Source organism: Aptenodytes forsteri, unplaced genomic scaffold (assembly GCF_000699145.1).
Source record: "Aptenodytes forsteri isolate BGI_AS27 unplaced genomic scaffold, ASM69914v1 Scaffold240, whole genome shotgun sequence".
Lineage (NCBI taxonomy): Eukaryota > Metazoa > Chordata > Aves > Sphenisciformes > Spheniscidae > Aptenodytes > Aptenodytes forsteri.
The window spans coordinates 1-12,389 of record NW_008794855.1 but is presented as its reverse complement, the minus strand read 5'-3'; the positions used below and the strand labels follow the sequence as shown (position 1 = coordinate 12,389).

Genomic DNA, 12,389 nt, shown 5'->3' with positions numbered 1-12,389 from the left:
CTTGTTTTTAAAGTGATGTTAGGGTCCAGAGAAGTTGTGTGGGACTTCCTCTTTACGCCTTACCTAATTGAGACTTTATTTAGCAGACTCGCCAGGATTTTACCACCATACTTTCAGCACAATTATGTACTTTTTTCTGGAATAGAACTTCTTGTATCATCACATTTTTTTAGTCACATCTCTGCTAAAGCTTTAAGCCATTGGTTTTGCTTTTGTTGGTTTCTTTCTTCATAAATGTAGTAAGATTAGGACCATTCTCACTGTTTAATTAAAACCTTTTCTCACTTTTCCTCACATTTAGCACTTTTTTTTTTACATATATATCTCTTACCCTGTATTTAGAATCTCTGCCCTGTATTTTTCCTTTTCTTGAAAAGAACCTCTAATTCTATGGAAAATTGTTTCGAAGCCATGGAGTGGTTATCCCTTGTAATCATTGATATTTATCAACTGACTTAAGCTACGTCCTAGAGTTTATACCATAAATGAGGCTTGTTCAGAAAGGGTATAATTAGACATTGATATTTTTAAATTGATCTCCCTTGACATAATCAGGAAGTTGGTTTTTTTATACCTAACTCTCTCATATTGTAAAACCTGGGTTACCCTCTACATGAATATTTTGCCTATGCTAAAATTTAATAGTAATAACTGTAAACCAGAATTGTACAAAGTGTGTATACAATACAAGATTTGAAGCACATGGATCAACAAGTGAGCTGGTTGTTCTAGAAATCCACTTTTCAGATGAACTGGAAAGCACGTGAACAAAGTTGATGCTGATTTATTTTCTCAAACTTAGGTAAACGGCTGCTTTTCTATATTTTCTTTTTGTTTAACAAAGGATGAATCTGCTCCTAAAACTTCGGGCAGACTGTTTGAAAGCAGCGAAGATGAGCAAGATGATACAGACGATGAGAGATTCAAAATTAAGCCCCAGTTTGAAGGCAAAGCTGGTGAAAAAGTGAGTGAAGCCGTTACCGTAATTTAGTTTTCTTCTAAGTCTCCATAATGCCACTTCAGAAGAACATAACATGTAGGTTTCCATACTTGCTGAATATGATTTTGACAAACTTGCAACAGAATTCTCTTAAATAGAGGAAACAGTAGCCACGGAGAAAAGGATGTGTGCTGGGGAGCGGGGGGAGTTTCTCTGATGTTGTCATCTTTGAATACAAAGAAATTTCTGGAAAAGGCATCAAGAGCTGAAGCTTATTAGTATGTTGCCATAAATACAGCAAAAGACAGTTACTGAATTTTGATGATTTTCTTCTCCAGCGCTTAACAGGATCTATTTCATTTTGTTTAGCTCTTGAAATTGCAGTCGCGATTCGGCACAGATGAAAGATTTCGCATGGATGCTCGATTCCTTGAAAGTGACAGTGAAGAAGAAGGTAAACCTGCTCATATTTCCTGGTTAATGATAGTAATAGAGCTATATCACGGAGCCTTAATTTTGGATGCTTGAAGCAACTTATGGACTTCTTTTGCTGCTTTGGTGACTCCTTAAAGAAAATAACCCAACGCTGTTATGGCTGTACCTAGTATATATTGGTAGCTGTGTTTTCTTAAATGTATATGTTGCAAAAGTATTTGTAATAGCTGAATGAGACGTACTTGGTTGATAGATCGACACTTGAAAATATTTTTTTAATACAGGATGATATCGGAATGTGTTTATCCATGTTTTTCACAGGATAAGTGGTGACATTGAAATAAACTTTTTGACCGTTACATTCACTTAAACTGTTTGTTTTGTAGTCATCCTGCAGTCCACGGCTGATTTGGCAGCTTTAGAAAGAAAAATTTTATTCTTTTTTTAAACAACAGAAGGCAGAAAAGCTGAAAAAGGCAAAAATTTTTAAATATTTCTTCCCCCCCCCACCAACCCCCCCCCCCCCCCAAACCAAAATTGTCAACCTAGTTTTCAAGATGCAGAATTTGTTTCTGAAACTTAAATTTTTGCCTAGTTCTGCCACTCCCTTCATTGCTTTAATGTGATCTTCTGTGCAGCATCTATCAGTGGCAAAGTTAGTTGCACAGTTATGTGATATAAGCAGGGAACAGGTTATATAATTGATCTGACTTTCACATGAAATAGATGTCCATGATATTTCTTATCAAAGATTTTCTACAGTGCAAGGAAGAAAGCCTCTAAGTACCTTTAAAATAAAGGAAGTGACGTGTTGATATGTATGAGCTCTTCTAGTACTATAGTAATGTTATGTATCAAACATCACAGACTTATTCAGGTCATAGCGAGGAAAAAATAATGTATGTATTTTCTCTTAGCAGAGACAAACATCGTGAAGGCAGATGAGGAAGAAGAGCTTGCTGCAGAGAAAAAGAAAAATCTGCAAATACTGGGAAGCCTCTTGAATATCAACCTGGAACACCCTAAGCCAACTAAAACAGCCACAAGTGCTAAGAAATTCAAGTATGAATCATCTGTTATCAGAAAAGAAGGAATTTTAGGAAGGCTTAATTTTTGCCAATGTTTCACAACTAAGATTTCTGCCTAGCTGACTGAGAAAAGTATTTCCTTCTCTGTTGTATGCATTTGAAGGCAGCCTTTAATGCAGTTTCCCAACTTGAGTGTCCCAATAGATTATACAATTGGTAATAATTGGTAATTATTGGTAATAATTATCATTATTTTAGGGAAAAAGTTATTGGATGCCTGCTTGAGTTTCTTCTAGTAGACTTTGAATGATTGGATTGTTGGTTATGAAAATTAATATTTTAATAAGTCCTTGCCTGTGTAAGATATATTTCTGTTCTCTGTGGAGACAAACTTAAGTTGGCTAAACAAAGAACATGTGAGTTGGGCAGTAGGTCAGTAAGTTAGACTCTAACTTCCGTAACAGTTAATAAGGTTATTGTTTTTTTCTGGCCTACAGGTGATTAGCATCAAACTCCTTTTTCAGTGGAAAATTAATATTTTAATAAGTCCTTGCCTGTGTAAGATATATTTCTGTTCTCTGTGGAGACAAACTTAAGTTGGCTAAACAAAGAACATGTGAGTTGGGCAGTAGGTCAGTAAGTTAGACTCTAACTTCCGTAACAGTTAATAAGGTTATTGTTTTTTTCTGGCCTACAGGTGATTAGCATCAAACTCCTTTTTCAGTGGTGATCTCTTTTTTTTTTTTTTTTTTTTTCTCTTTTTTTTTTTTTTTTTTTCTTTTTTTTCATTTATCTGTGTTTCTCCTTTTGAGAAATGTCTTGATTAGATTAGGAATTTGTTACATGTTGCTGTTGGGCATGCTCTAACCTTCATTAGAGGATGATGGGATAGATTTGGAAGTGTGCTATTGGAAGTATTGTGACATTTAACTATGCACTTTAACAGAAATTGGTCTGTGGACTGAATTGGTGGAAGTTAGTAGTGTTAAGGGTAATGCAATAGTGTGCAATTAGTAAATTTTTACTGACAGTCACTATTGGAGTTGCATCGGTTGACTGCTGACTGCTAAATACCATTGTGACTGCTGCGCAATCATATTGAATTCTGTGACTTCTGTATAAATTTTCATGTATTTTCTAAAGACTAAGCAGAGGGGGAAATAATCTGTGCAACCCCAGAGGTCATCTTAGGAGAGTTTTGTGAATGACAGTGTCTTCTAATACCCAGTTAATGATACAGTATGTAACTATTTAAAAGCAGTTAATCTATGCCATAAGCATTAATTGAGGGAGAGGAGGGGAAATAAGTGATTACCTTCTTGCGTTGCCATAAGGCAGCGTGGGCTTTGCTACACTAGTATTGGGGTCAGTCTAAACTTTAGACTGCTTTAGCTGAAAGTCCCCAAAATGTTTAAATTTTGAAAGGGTGGGCATAATGGGGTTTTGGGTTTGGTTTTTTTTTCCTGTTTTGTTGGGGGTTTTTTTTCCCCTTGGACTATTTGAATTTATGCAATGTTTGGTACTAGAAGAAATAGATATAGATAGATATATCGATATGGATAGCTATATTGATATAGCTCCTCAAAAGGTCTACAGGTATAAACTTACTCTTACTGCAAAACACACACAAGTTGAGGTCTATGTTTTATATGAAATATTACAATTTGATTAAAGCCACTTCTGTTTATAAGTTTTCCTGGCCCAGACACTGGCTAGCAGGTGTTTTCTAAATGCCAGTTAGGTTTTGGATTGATTTGGAGCTTTTTTGGTAAAGAATTCAATGTGAATTTGAATCTGACTGTAATATTTAGGGTAGCTTTCAGTTGAGCGTTTAGAATGTCTCATGGTTTTTCTTTTCCTTTCTATTTTTATAGAGATATTAATGCCCTCCGCTATGATCCCACAAGACAGGACCATGCAGTTTTTGAAAGGAAACCAAGTGCTACAGAAAAAGAGAGGTAATATTACAGCTTGGTAACTATAATTGTGATGCTTCTTCCCATGGAAAGATGGCTGTAGCAGAAGACTGAGTTTGAAACTATGCAGACTGCTCTGTTATTTCTTTAGTTCTCTCTCTTATTGCTAGAATCAAGATATAATAAGAATTGTGACCACTAAAAACACCATGTAATGTCATCTTTTCTTTCTAGTCCATCTACTCTTTGCATGCCATTTTCTGTCTTCCTTTCTCACCTTCAAGCTATCCCTTTGCTTCAAGTCATAGACTTTAAGATTTGCAAATATGTGAGAAAAAAATACCAGCTCTTAACATTTCTTTTGCCAGAAAAGAAATCAGTCCTAAATACCTTAATTTATATGCTATCACATATTAAGTGAAAAGTCAGGATGTGGTTAATTATAAAGCAGACTTGTTCCTGCCTTTAGAGTCAAACCTCAGATGTTTCCCCACTGCTTACCCTCAAAGGGTGGGTACGTTGTGGGAGGTGAAAAGAAATGGGTCAAAAGTCTAAACGAAAAGGATAGTCATGCTGCCCTATAAACCTATTTCTGACAATAGGAAATATCCTATTGCCAGAACCTGGAATTGCTAAGAAAAAAGAAAAAAACAAAACAAAAAACCCCAAAACAAACAAAAACCAAAAACAAACAAACAAACAAAAAACAAACAAACAAAAAAACAAACAAACAAAAAAAAAAAAAACCAAACCCCAAACCTTAAAAGTGAACTACTCATTAATGTGCTTATATAAGTTCAGGAAGACATTAATAGCAAGGTTTCCTCTTAGGGAATCTTTCTTTTAAAAATATATGTGCTGTGTTACTATTCTTTAACAATCTCATTTCAGTAAAGCTAAAAGGAAGAAGAAGAGGGAAGAGAGTGAGAAACTGCCTGAAGTGTCTAAAGAAATGTATTATGATATTGCTGTTAATTTAAAAGAGTTGTTTGGATCTTCAAAGAGCAAATCAGAAAAAAATGAAGAAATACCCTGGGACAAAGACAATGAGGAGGAGTCTACCCCACCTGACCATTTGGGATCTAACGTTGGGAGTAACATAGCTCAGGAGTCTAGTGGTTTCACATTTTCCTTCTTTGGAGACATGGAGGAGTCGGGCATAAAAGAAGGTAACAGAACATACTTAATAGTACAATTTCTAATGAGTAGCTTATGTCAAGCACTGTAGAGTTTTTATATAGTGTATAGAAATTCAGAATCCAGGGGATTTTCAGAGGCAAAAGTAATTACGCAAAATCATTATGATCTTCTCTTACACTTGCCAAGATTGTTGTAGTTTAATCACAGTTAATTCATGCTTGCATCCCAGGAATTTTGAAAGGGATGTTTTGAGAAGGAACTATTATTTGGTTTTTTGAACAGTGATGGAAAAACTTGTCATCCACTAAATTTCTCAGATAAACAGGGAAAAAGATGATACACAAGTCAAATCAGGTTTCATGTAAACCAACAAGATTTTAAATAAAATGGGTATTGATTAAGGTAGTATTATGAGCAAAAGAAAATCTTAGAGTTGACCCCAAGATCCAAGAACATTTGATTATGTACTTAATTATATTATTGTACCTTTAGAAAATGGAAACTGAATGACACATGATTATTGGGGTGTCCTAACCTAAGATAAAATCAAATGTTATGAAATCAAGATTAAAAAAATCTGAAATCAAGTCACTTAATAAGTAGTAATGTAGGAAATAAAAGAAACTGTGTGAAGTTAACTGAAATACAAAAAAAAAAAAAAAAAACCAAAAACAACAAACCCCCGCATTTGCTGACTTCAGAAAGTATTCAGTGTCTTCTGAATGCAGTAATACGGGTTTCGGAATATGTAAGACAATTCTAGAACAAAGTGGAAAATGTCTGAGCGGAGATCTAGTTCAGAGTTCACAAAATTCTTAGCAGTGAGAACTACACTTGAGCACTGTGTCTTATATTTGCTGTTCTGAATAATTATTGGTTTATATTGCATAAGAATCCTATTTGGTGGCAACAGGGCCACTGTGCTAGCTGCTGTATTGACACAAACAAAAAGATAAGTCTCTCTCCGTTGTACGTACTTCAGTTGCTTAGGTGATTTTTGTGATTTTTTTGTTGTTGTTGTTTTTGTTTAACCTGACTTAAGATCTGTTGGAGCGGGTCCAGAGGAGGGTCACAAAAATGATCAGGGGGATGGAACACCTCTCCTATGAAGAAAGGCTGAGAGTTGGGGTTGTTCAGCCTAGAGAAGAGAAGGCTTCGGGGAGACCTTATTGCAGCCTGTCAGTTCAGACTAGATGTAAGGAAGAAATGTTTCACGCTGAGGGTGGTGTGAGGTACTGGCACAGGTTGCCCAGAGAGGTGGTGGATGCCCCATCCCTGGAAACATTCCAGGTCAGGTTGGACGGGGCTCTGAGCAACCTGATCTAGTTGAAGCTGTCCCTGCCCACGGCAGGGGGGTTGGACTAGATGACCTTTAGAGGTCCCTTCCAACCCAAACTATTCTATGACTCTGTGATTCTAAGATCATGCATGTCATGTGGAAACCATGAAGGGAGAACATGTGGATAGTCTTTTTTTTTTTTTAGCACAAACTGTGGGTGTTTTGTGGACAATTTCAACTTGCAAATGCTCACTTTTTCCAAAGTAGAATTTTTGATCTTTCTCTTGAATAAAATACTGTTCGTGGTTCATAGTCTAGTTACTTTTGGGTTTGGAAACTGGTTTATATTGCCAGAGAGAGGCAGTACAGGAGCTGTCTTCTCTAGTCTGGTCATCCAGACCGGTACTGTGCTTATACACTAAAAGAAAAGGGTACCATAGGTTCATAACCTCAGTCCTTTTGGTAAGGGCTCAGGTACGTGTTTAAGTTACCGTGTGTAAACTGGGCTTTTGGCAACTGCAGTGTATGCTATAGGCAGGAATACATACATGAAAATAACATAGCTTAAACACACAAAGAATAAGCTAAGGCATGATGAGTTTCTTTGCGAAGGAACTTATTAAGATAGTTCACAGTGAAGGAAAGCTTTTATTCCAACTTCTGCAACCTAAAAATATGAATAGGCACAATTACTCCCAACTCAGTTGATAATGATAGTTAGGTTGGAGTGACTTGATAGAACCCTGGAGCCTAACAACAAGCTTCAGAATGACTCCTGCACTTTTTCCCTATGTTGTGATGATACTAGTTGTGAATTTTGAGGGTGAATTTGTGACATATGAGAAAGCAAACTAAATTCATACCTGCCCAGAGGGTGATAGAAAACCTGGGAGGGGAGGTTTCTGTCCTTCCTAAATCTGTCTTTTCCAAGTATTTCATTCTGAAGTTGAAATTTTTACTGGCAAGTAGGTGAATAATCTGATTGGTTTATTTTTTTTTTAATTGTGATATTATTGCAGAGCCCTACATACTTGAAACAATAAAACCTGTAAAAGTCACATGGCAAGAAGATCCACGTTTCCAAGACAGCAGTTCTGAGGGTGGTGATGAACCAGAGGCATCAGAAAGTGAAAGGGACAAAGAAATGCAAGTTATATTTCTGTTGGTCTACTTGATTAGTAGTTTGATGCTATGAGAAAATTAATAGCAGCACTCAGGTCATGGGAAACTAACATCTTCATTCCACATCTCTGAACAATGGAAGTCGTCTTAGGAAACCATTCCTTGCTGCACAGAATGTAATATTCAAAAATCCCAATACCACACTTGATTTGAAGTTGAATATAAAAGCTGAGTTTCTAGTTCAAAGCATGAGAACTTAACTGGGTAGTGGGTTTGGCCAAAAGTCAAATATATATTAAGTTTTCTTAAAAACGTTTTTTTACAGAAGGCTATATTTGGTTACTGTGGAGTAATGTTCTTCAATGCAGACTATTTCTTTGAACCATGACAGCTTTAACTTGTGTTAATAGAATTTGACAGTAACTTTTATGATGCTAAAATTCCTTTGTGTTTGTCTAGGTTTTTCTCCTTACCACAGACAGAAAGTGCTAGATTTTTCTTCTTCTCCAAAGATGATGAACGACTAAGAGGTAAGTAAGAACAGAACTTACTCACCCCTTTCTTGTTAACTCTTACTGAAATTCAATGAGAAGAAAAAAATGCCTAGTTATTAGTGTTTTGTAGTTAAAACACAGATGAGAGGTGTTTTAAATAAAATAAAATAAAATTGCTATTTTCCATCATTACTTGCGGTATGAATTGTGGTAGCACATCCCACGAGGAAGTCCTGGTAGAATAAATGCTGAACAGCTATCTTGCTTTCCTATTTTCAAATAATTGCCTAATATGTGGCTGGTCTTGTAGGGCATACCAAAAAAAAAAAAAAATCACTTGACAAGTTATCTAGACATTTTGGATCATTTCAGGCATATATATATGATCTTTAACTTATTTCTGTGTTTCTGGTGTTATTAAGAATATTGAATATTCTTATCAGCCACATACGCCCACATTGTTCTTGATCCTAAATAATGTGGAGGTTTCTCTTCTGAATATAATGAATTTCATAGTTTAAAAACAAACAACAACAAAATAAAAGAACAAAGAAACAAAAAACCCACAAAAAAAACCCAACCCACAGGCCACCACAACAATTGCTGACAATAAATTATCAGGACAGCCTTAAATAATGTTTGTCTCCTGAGACATATTAGATAACTATAATTAAACCTGTGTGTAAAAGTTACTGTGTTAATACAGTTATTGTACTGTAATCTTCCAGCTTATCTGATTAAAATTGAGCCTCTTAAAATTGAGCTCTGAATCCTTAAGCAGGCATAAATTTTCTTGGGAGACGTGGGATAATGGTGCCGAGCTTTTAATGAAATACAAATTGCAGTTAAACAGCATCTGTTTCAGCATATTAAGGAAAACTGCTGCTGCCTTTAATTTTTCTTAGTAAACAAGGCTGTAATACGTAACATTTCTGTTTGAGCCAACCATGTTGTGGGGGCAAGAGAGGAATATCAAGAATAGGCCTTCTGACTTTATTGCTGTGTTGCTCATGAGATTTACAAACAGCAGCATATTCAGAAGGGTTAATTTGTTCTTTGTTTTGTGCAGAGGGCCCTAAGTTATTTTGTAGATCAGTAGACCTCAGTGAAGAAAAAGATGGTTGGGAAGACAGGCGTAGATTATTGCTTGAGGTGAGTATTTTGACATCTGTTACTTGGTAACTCCAGCTCAAAGCTCAGCATGAGGAGGGAACGTGGCTGCTTATTTGCTTAATTTGCATTAAAAATTAATTCAGGACTTTCAGAAGGGCTTGAAACTTTATAATTACCAGGGAACTAAAAATTTCTAGCATAGAAGTGTGTATAACATCATGTTCTGATGTCCAGTCAGGTAAATTACTTAATCTCGGTATGGTACAGGACCAGTTACTTTACTGCATGTAAAAAAAGTGTTTGACTCAAAAGAGATGAATTTAGAAACTTCTCATAATATGATGTTAAAATTTAAATATTTTCAGGAATGCCGGAAGAAGCATAAGGATGCAAGAAGGAAAGTGAAAGCAAAACAATAAATCTTTATCTTAGTGGTCAGAAACGTTTCATGTTTCTTTGAAGAAGTTGCAGAAAAATGTTACTTTAAAAATTCTAGTCGTTCAAAGATCTAATAGGAAATAATATTGGAAAAGACTGTTAAACTTTGCTTCTAAATAGGTACATGTTTATGGTGTCAATTCAATGTTTGTACCAAGGTTTGGTTTTTTTGGTCTATATGTTTTAAATGTGACTTGCTGCTTCGCAAAATTTTTGAGAATTTGATCGTGTAACAAAGACAACACAGGGTTATTTTGCTGTGTTCTCAGGCCCCAATGCTGAACAGGGCTGAGAAAGAGCAGGTACCTCCATGTCTATAAGACTATATATAATGCATATTCTGCTGAACGTAATAGAGATGCTGTTTGAGATGCCTTCACAAGTATTTGGAATGCATCTTTCCAGAGTAAACATTTACCAGAAGTTTATGAAAATACATATATAACAGGGAAGACTTATGAAATGGGTAGATTGGTCTTTCTTCACAGAGCTGATTTTTCTATTTTTTAATTGAGTGTGTACATGAATAAATATAAAGGACAAATGTTGCTGGTGGTGTATGCTTGTTGTTGAATGAAGAATATTTCAACATATAAGGTCGTACTCTTCTGTCCACTTCGCCTATGTGTTGCAGAGGGTCTGCTGGAGAAGAGGGGCTCTGCCAAGCCCACCCTGGGCACCCGCTGGCAGGCCTTGCCTGGCCCCTGGCCCCAGCCCAGGCACCCGGGTGCACAGCTGTTGCACTCCCAGCTGGCCGTGCTGTTCGTCAAGCAGGAGCAGCGTCTGTGGGTGCCCTCGGCAGCGCAGGAGCAGCACAGGAGCAGGTGCCAGGGCCTGGGGAAGCAAACGGGTTCATGGCTCTGAGGACAAAGTGACCGCAGCACGGGATTGTCCGGCAGAGTTCTTGTTCTTAGTCCTTGCGCTTCGAGCCCTTGGCGAGACAGGGATCCCGTGCAGAGCCCCGGGGTGCAGCTTTGGCAACTTACCCGTCTTCCTCTGCCTGCTCCCTGCCTCCTGGACAAAGGCACTCACTGGCATCGCAGCGGCTGTGCCTCTCGCTTAGTGCCGCGTATGCATGGCTGTTCTCCCATGATGGCAGTCTGATGGAGAAAGGAAAATTGATGAGCCCCTGCTGCCCCGGCACAAGGCAGATGCAGGGCGTCCCTGCTCTTCCCCCCCCGCCCTGTTTCCAAATCCTCCGTGAAGCTGAAGCACAGAGACATGGGTGCCACTGCTCTCGGCCCCACGCTGACCGCCGTGCCAACCCCTCTGCCAGGCTGTGGGAGGGATACTTTGCTCTCACCCTGCTCCATCGAGTTGGGGGCCTTCCGCTTCCTGGCGGACATGGCGCATGTCAACGGTGAGCGTTTGGAGAGTCCCTGTCCCAGCAGCGCCAGGGTGTCTCCTCCAAATGCTCCTCTGCTGACTGTGAGGGAGAAGCGAGATGTGGGTCATTTTGCAAGCACAGGCGCTGGGATGTGGGCCCCCCTCCTCCCTCGGCAGCCATGTGCAAGACCTGTCCCTCCCCTGCCCTCTCCTCACCTCACCAGGTTGCACTGATGTGTGGCCTGAGCCCTTTTTGTGGCCTTGCCCCCACAGGTCACAGTGGCCACTAGGACATCCCCACCGCTCGCCTCCGTGCACCCCAAATACGGGCAGGGACACCCTCGGCCACATGCTTCCCACTCTCTGTTGTGGACAGGCAAAACCTGAGTGGGTGTGGGCCTGGGCAGCCTGCTGCAGGGGACCCTGCTTGAGCAGGCGCTAGAACTAAATGGGCCCAAGAGCTGCCCTCCTCCACGACGTACACCATTGCCTCTGCATGTGTTTCCTGCGCAGGAGTGCAGAATATAGCAGTAGTGGGGTTGGTTTACAGACTTCAGTTTTGCTTTTTCCAAGGAATATCAGATGGCAAAAGCCCCAGCTCCTGTGCAAAACAGGAGTCCAGAGTGAGACATCAGGTCGAGGAAGCACACAGGCTGGAGAGGCAGAAATAAAAGGCTTTAAGGGAAGGGGGAGAGAAGAAGGGGAAAGAGACAGACTGGACAAAGCTTGTCTTTTTCTGATGGACAGAGGCAGTGGCAGCTTCCCCACTTGATGTGCCATCCCTTGGGGTCCAGACTCTGGGATCCAGCCAGCCTCAACCTTTACCCGGGGGGAGCTTCCTCAGGGGCTGTGGCCTATGCCAGTGAGTGGCCACCACCCCTAGGGTCTGCCCAAGGGGAGAGACCCCAGCTTTTTGGAACAGGATGTGGCTGGCAAAAGACTCTGAGCTGAGGGAAGAGGTTTGGCAACATTAAGAGAAATTCAGAGAAAAGTCATCCTTGTGGGGTTAACTAAAAGGGGTTTATTAATGATTAAGCGATGATCAGATGGTAATTAATCGATGGTTGAATGAAAATCAAATGGCAATCAAATGGTGAATAAGCAATAATTGAATGGTAATTAGAATCACAGAATGATTTAGGTTGGAAAAGACCCTTA

At 39.0% G+C, this 12,389-nt stretch overlaps 1 protein-coding gene across 1 annotated transcript in view; it reads left to right on the top strand.

The window, feature by feature from the left end:
- Nucleotides 1–10,445, top strand: part of NOL8 (nucleolar protein 8) — an 18,729-nt gene extending 8,284 nt beyond the window's left edge. Inside the window, exons 11-19 of the mRNA XM_009274610.2 lie at nucleotides 845–964; nucleotides 1,310–1,394; nucleotides 2,293–2,437; nucleotides 4,278–4,361; nucleotides 5,211–5,488; nucleotides 7,758–7,884; nucleotides 8,320–8,390; nucleotides 9,424–9,506; nucleotides 9,833–10,445. Of these exons, the coding sequence (XP_009272885.1) occupies nucleotides 845–964; nucleotides 1,310–1,394; nucleotides 2,293–2,437; nucleotides 4,278–4,361; nucleotides 5,211–5,488; nucleotides 7,758–7,884; nucleotides 8,320–8,390; nucleotides 9,424–9,506; nucleotides 9,833–9,886 (1,047 nt within the window). The 3' untranslated portion in view covers nucleotides 9,887–10,445. The remainder of the gene's footprint in view (nucleotides 1–844; nucleotides 965–1,309; nucleotides 1,395–2,292; nucleotides 2,438–4,277; nucleotides 4,362–5,210; nucleotides 5,489–7,757; nucleotides 7,885–8,319; nucleotides 8,391–9,423; nucleotides 9,507–9,832) is intronic.
- Nucleotides 10,446–12,389: the final 1,944 nt, after the last annotated feature.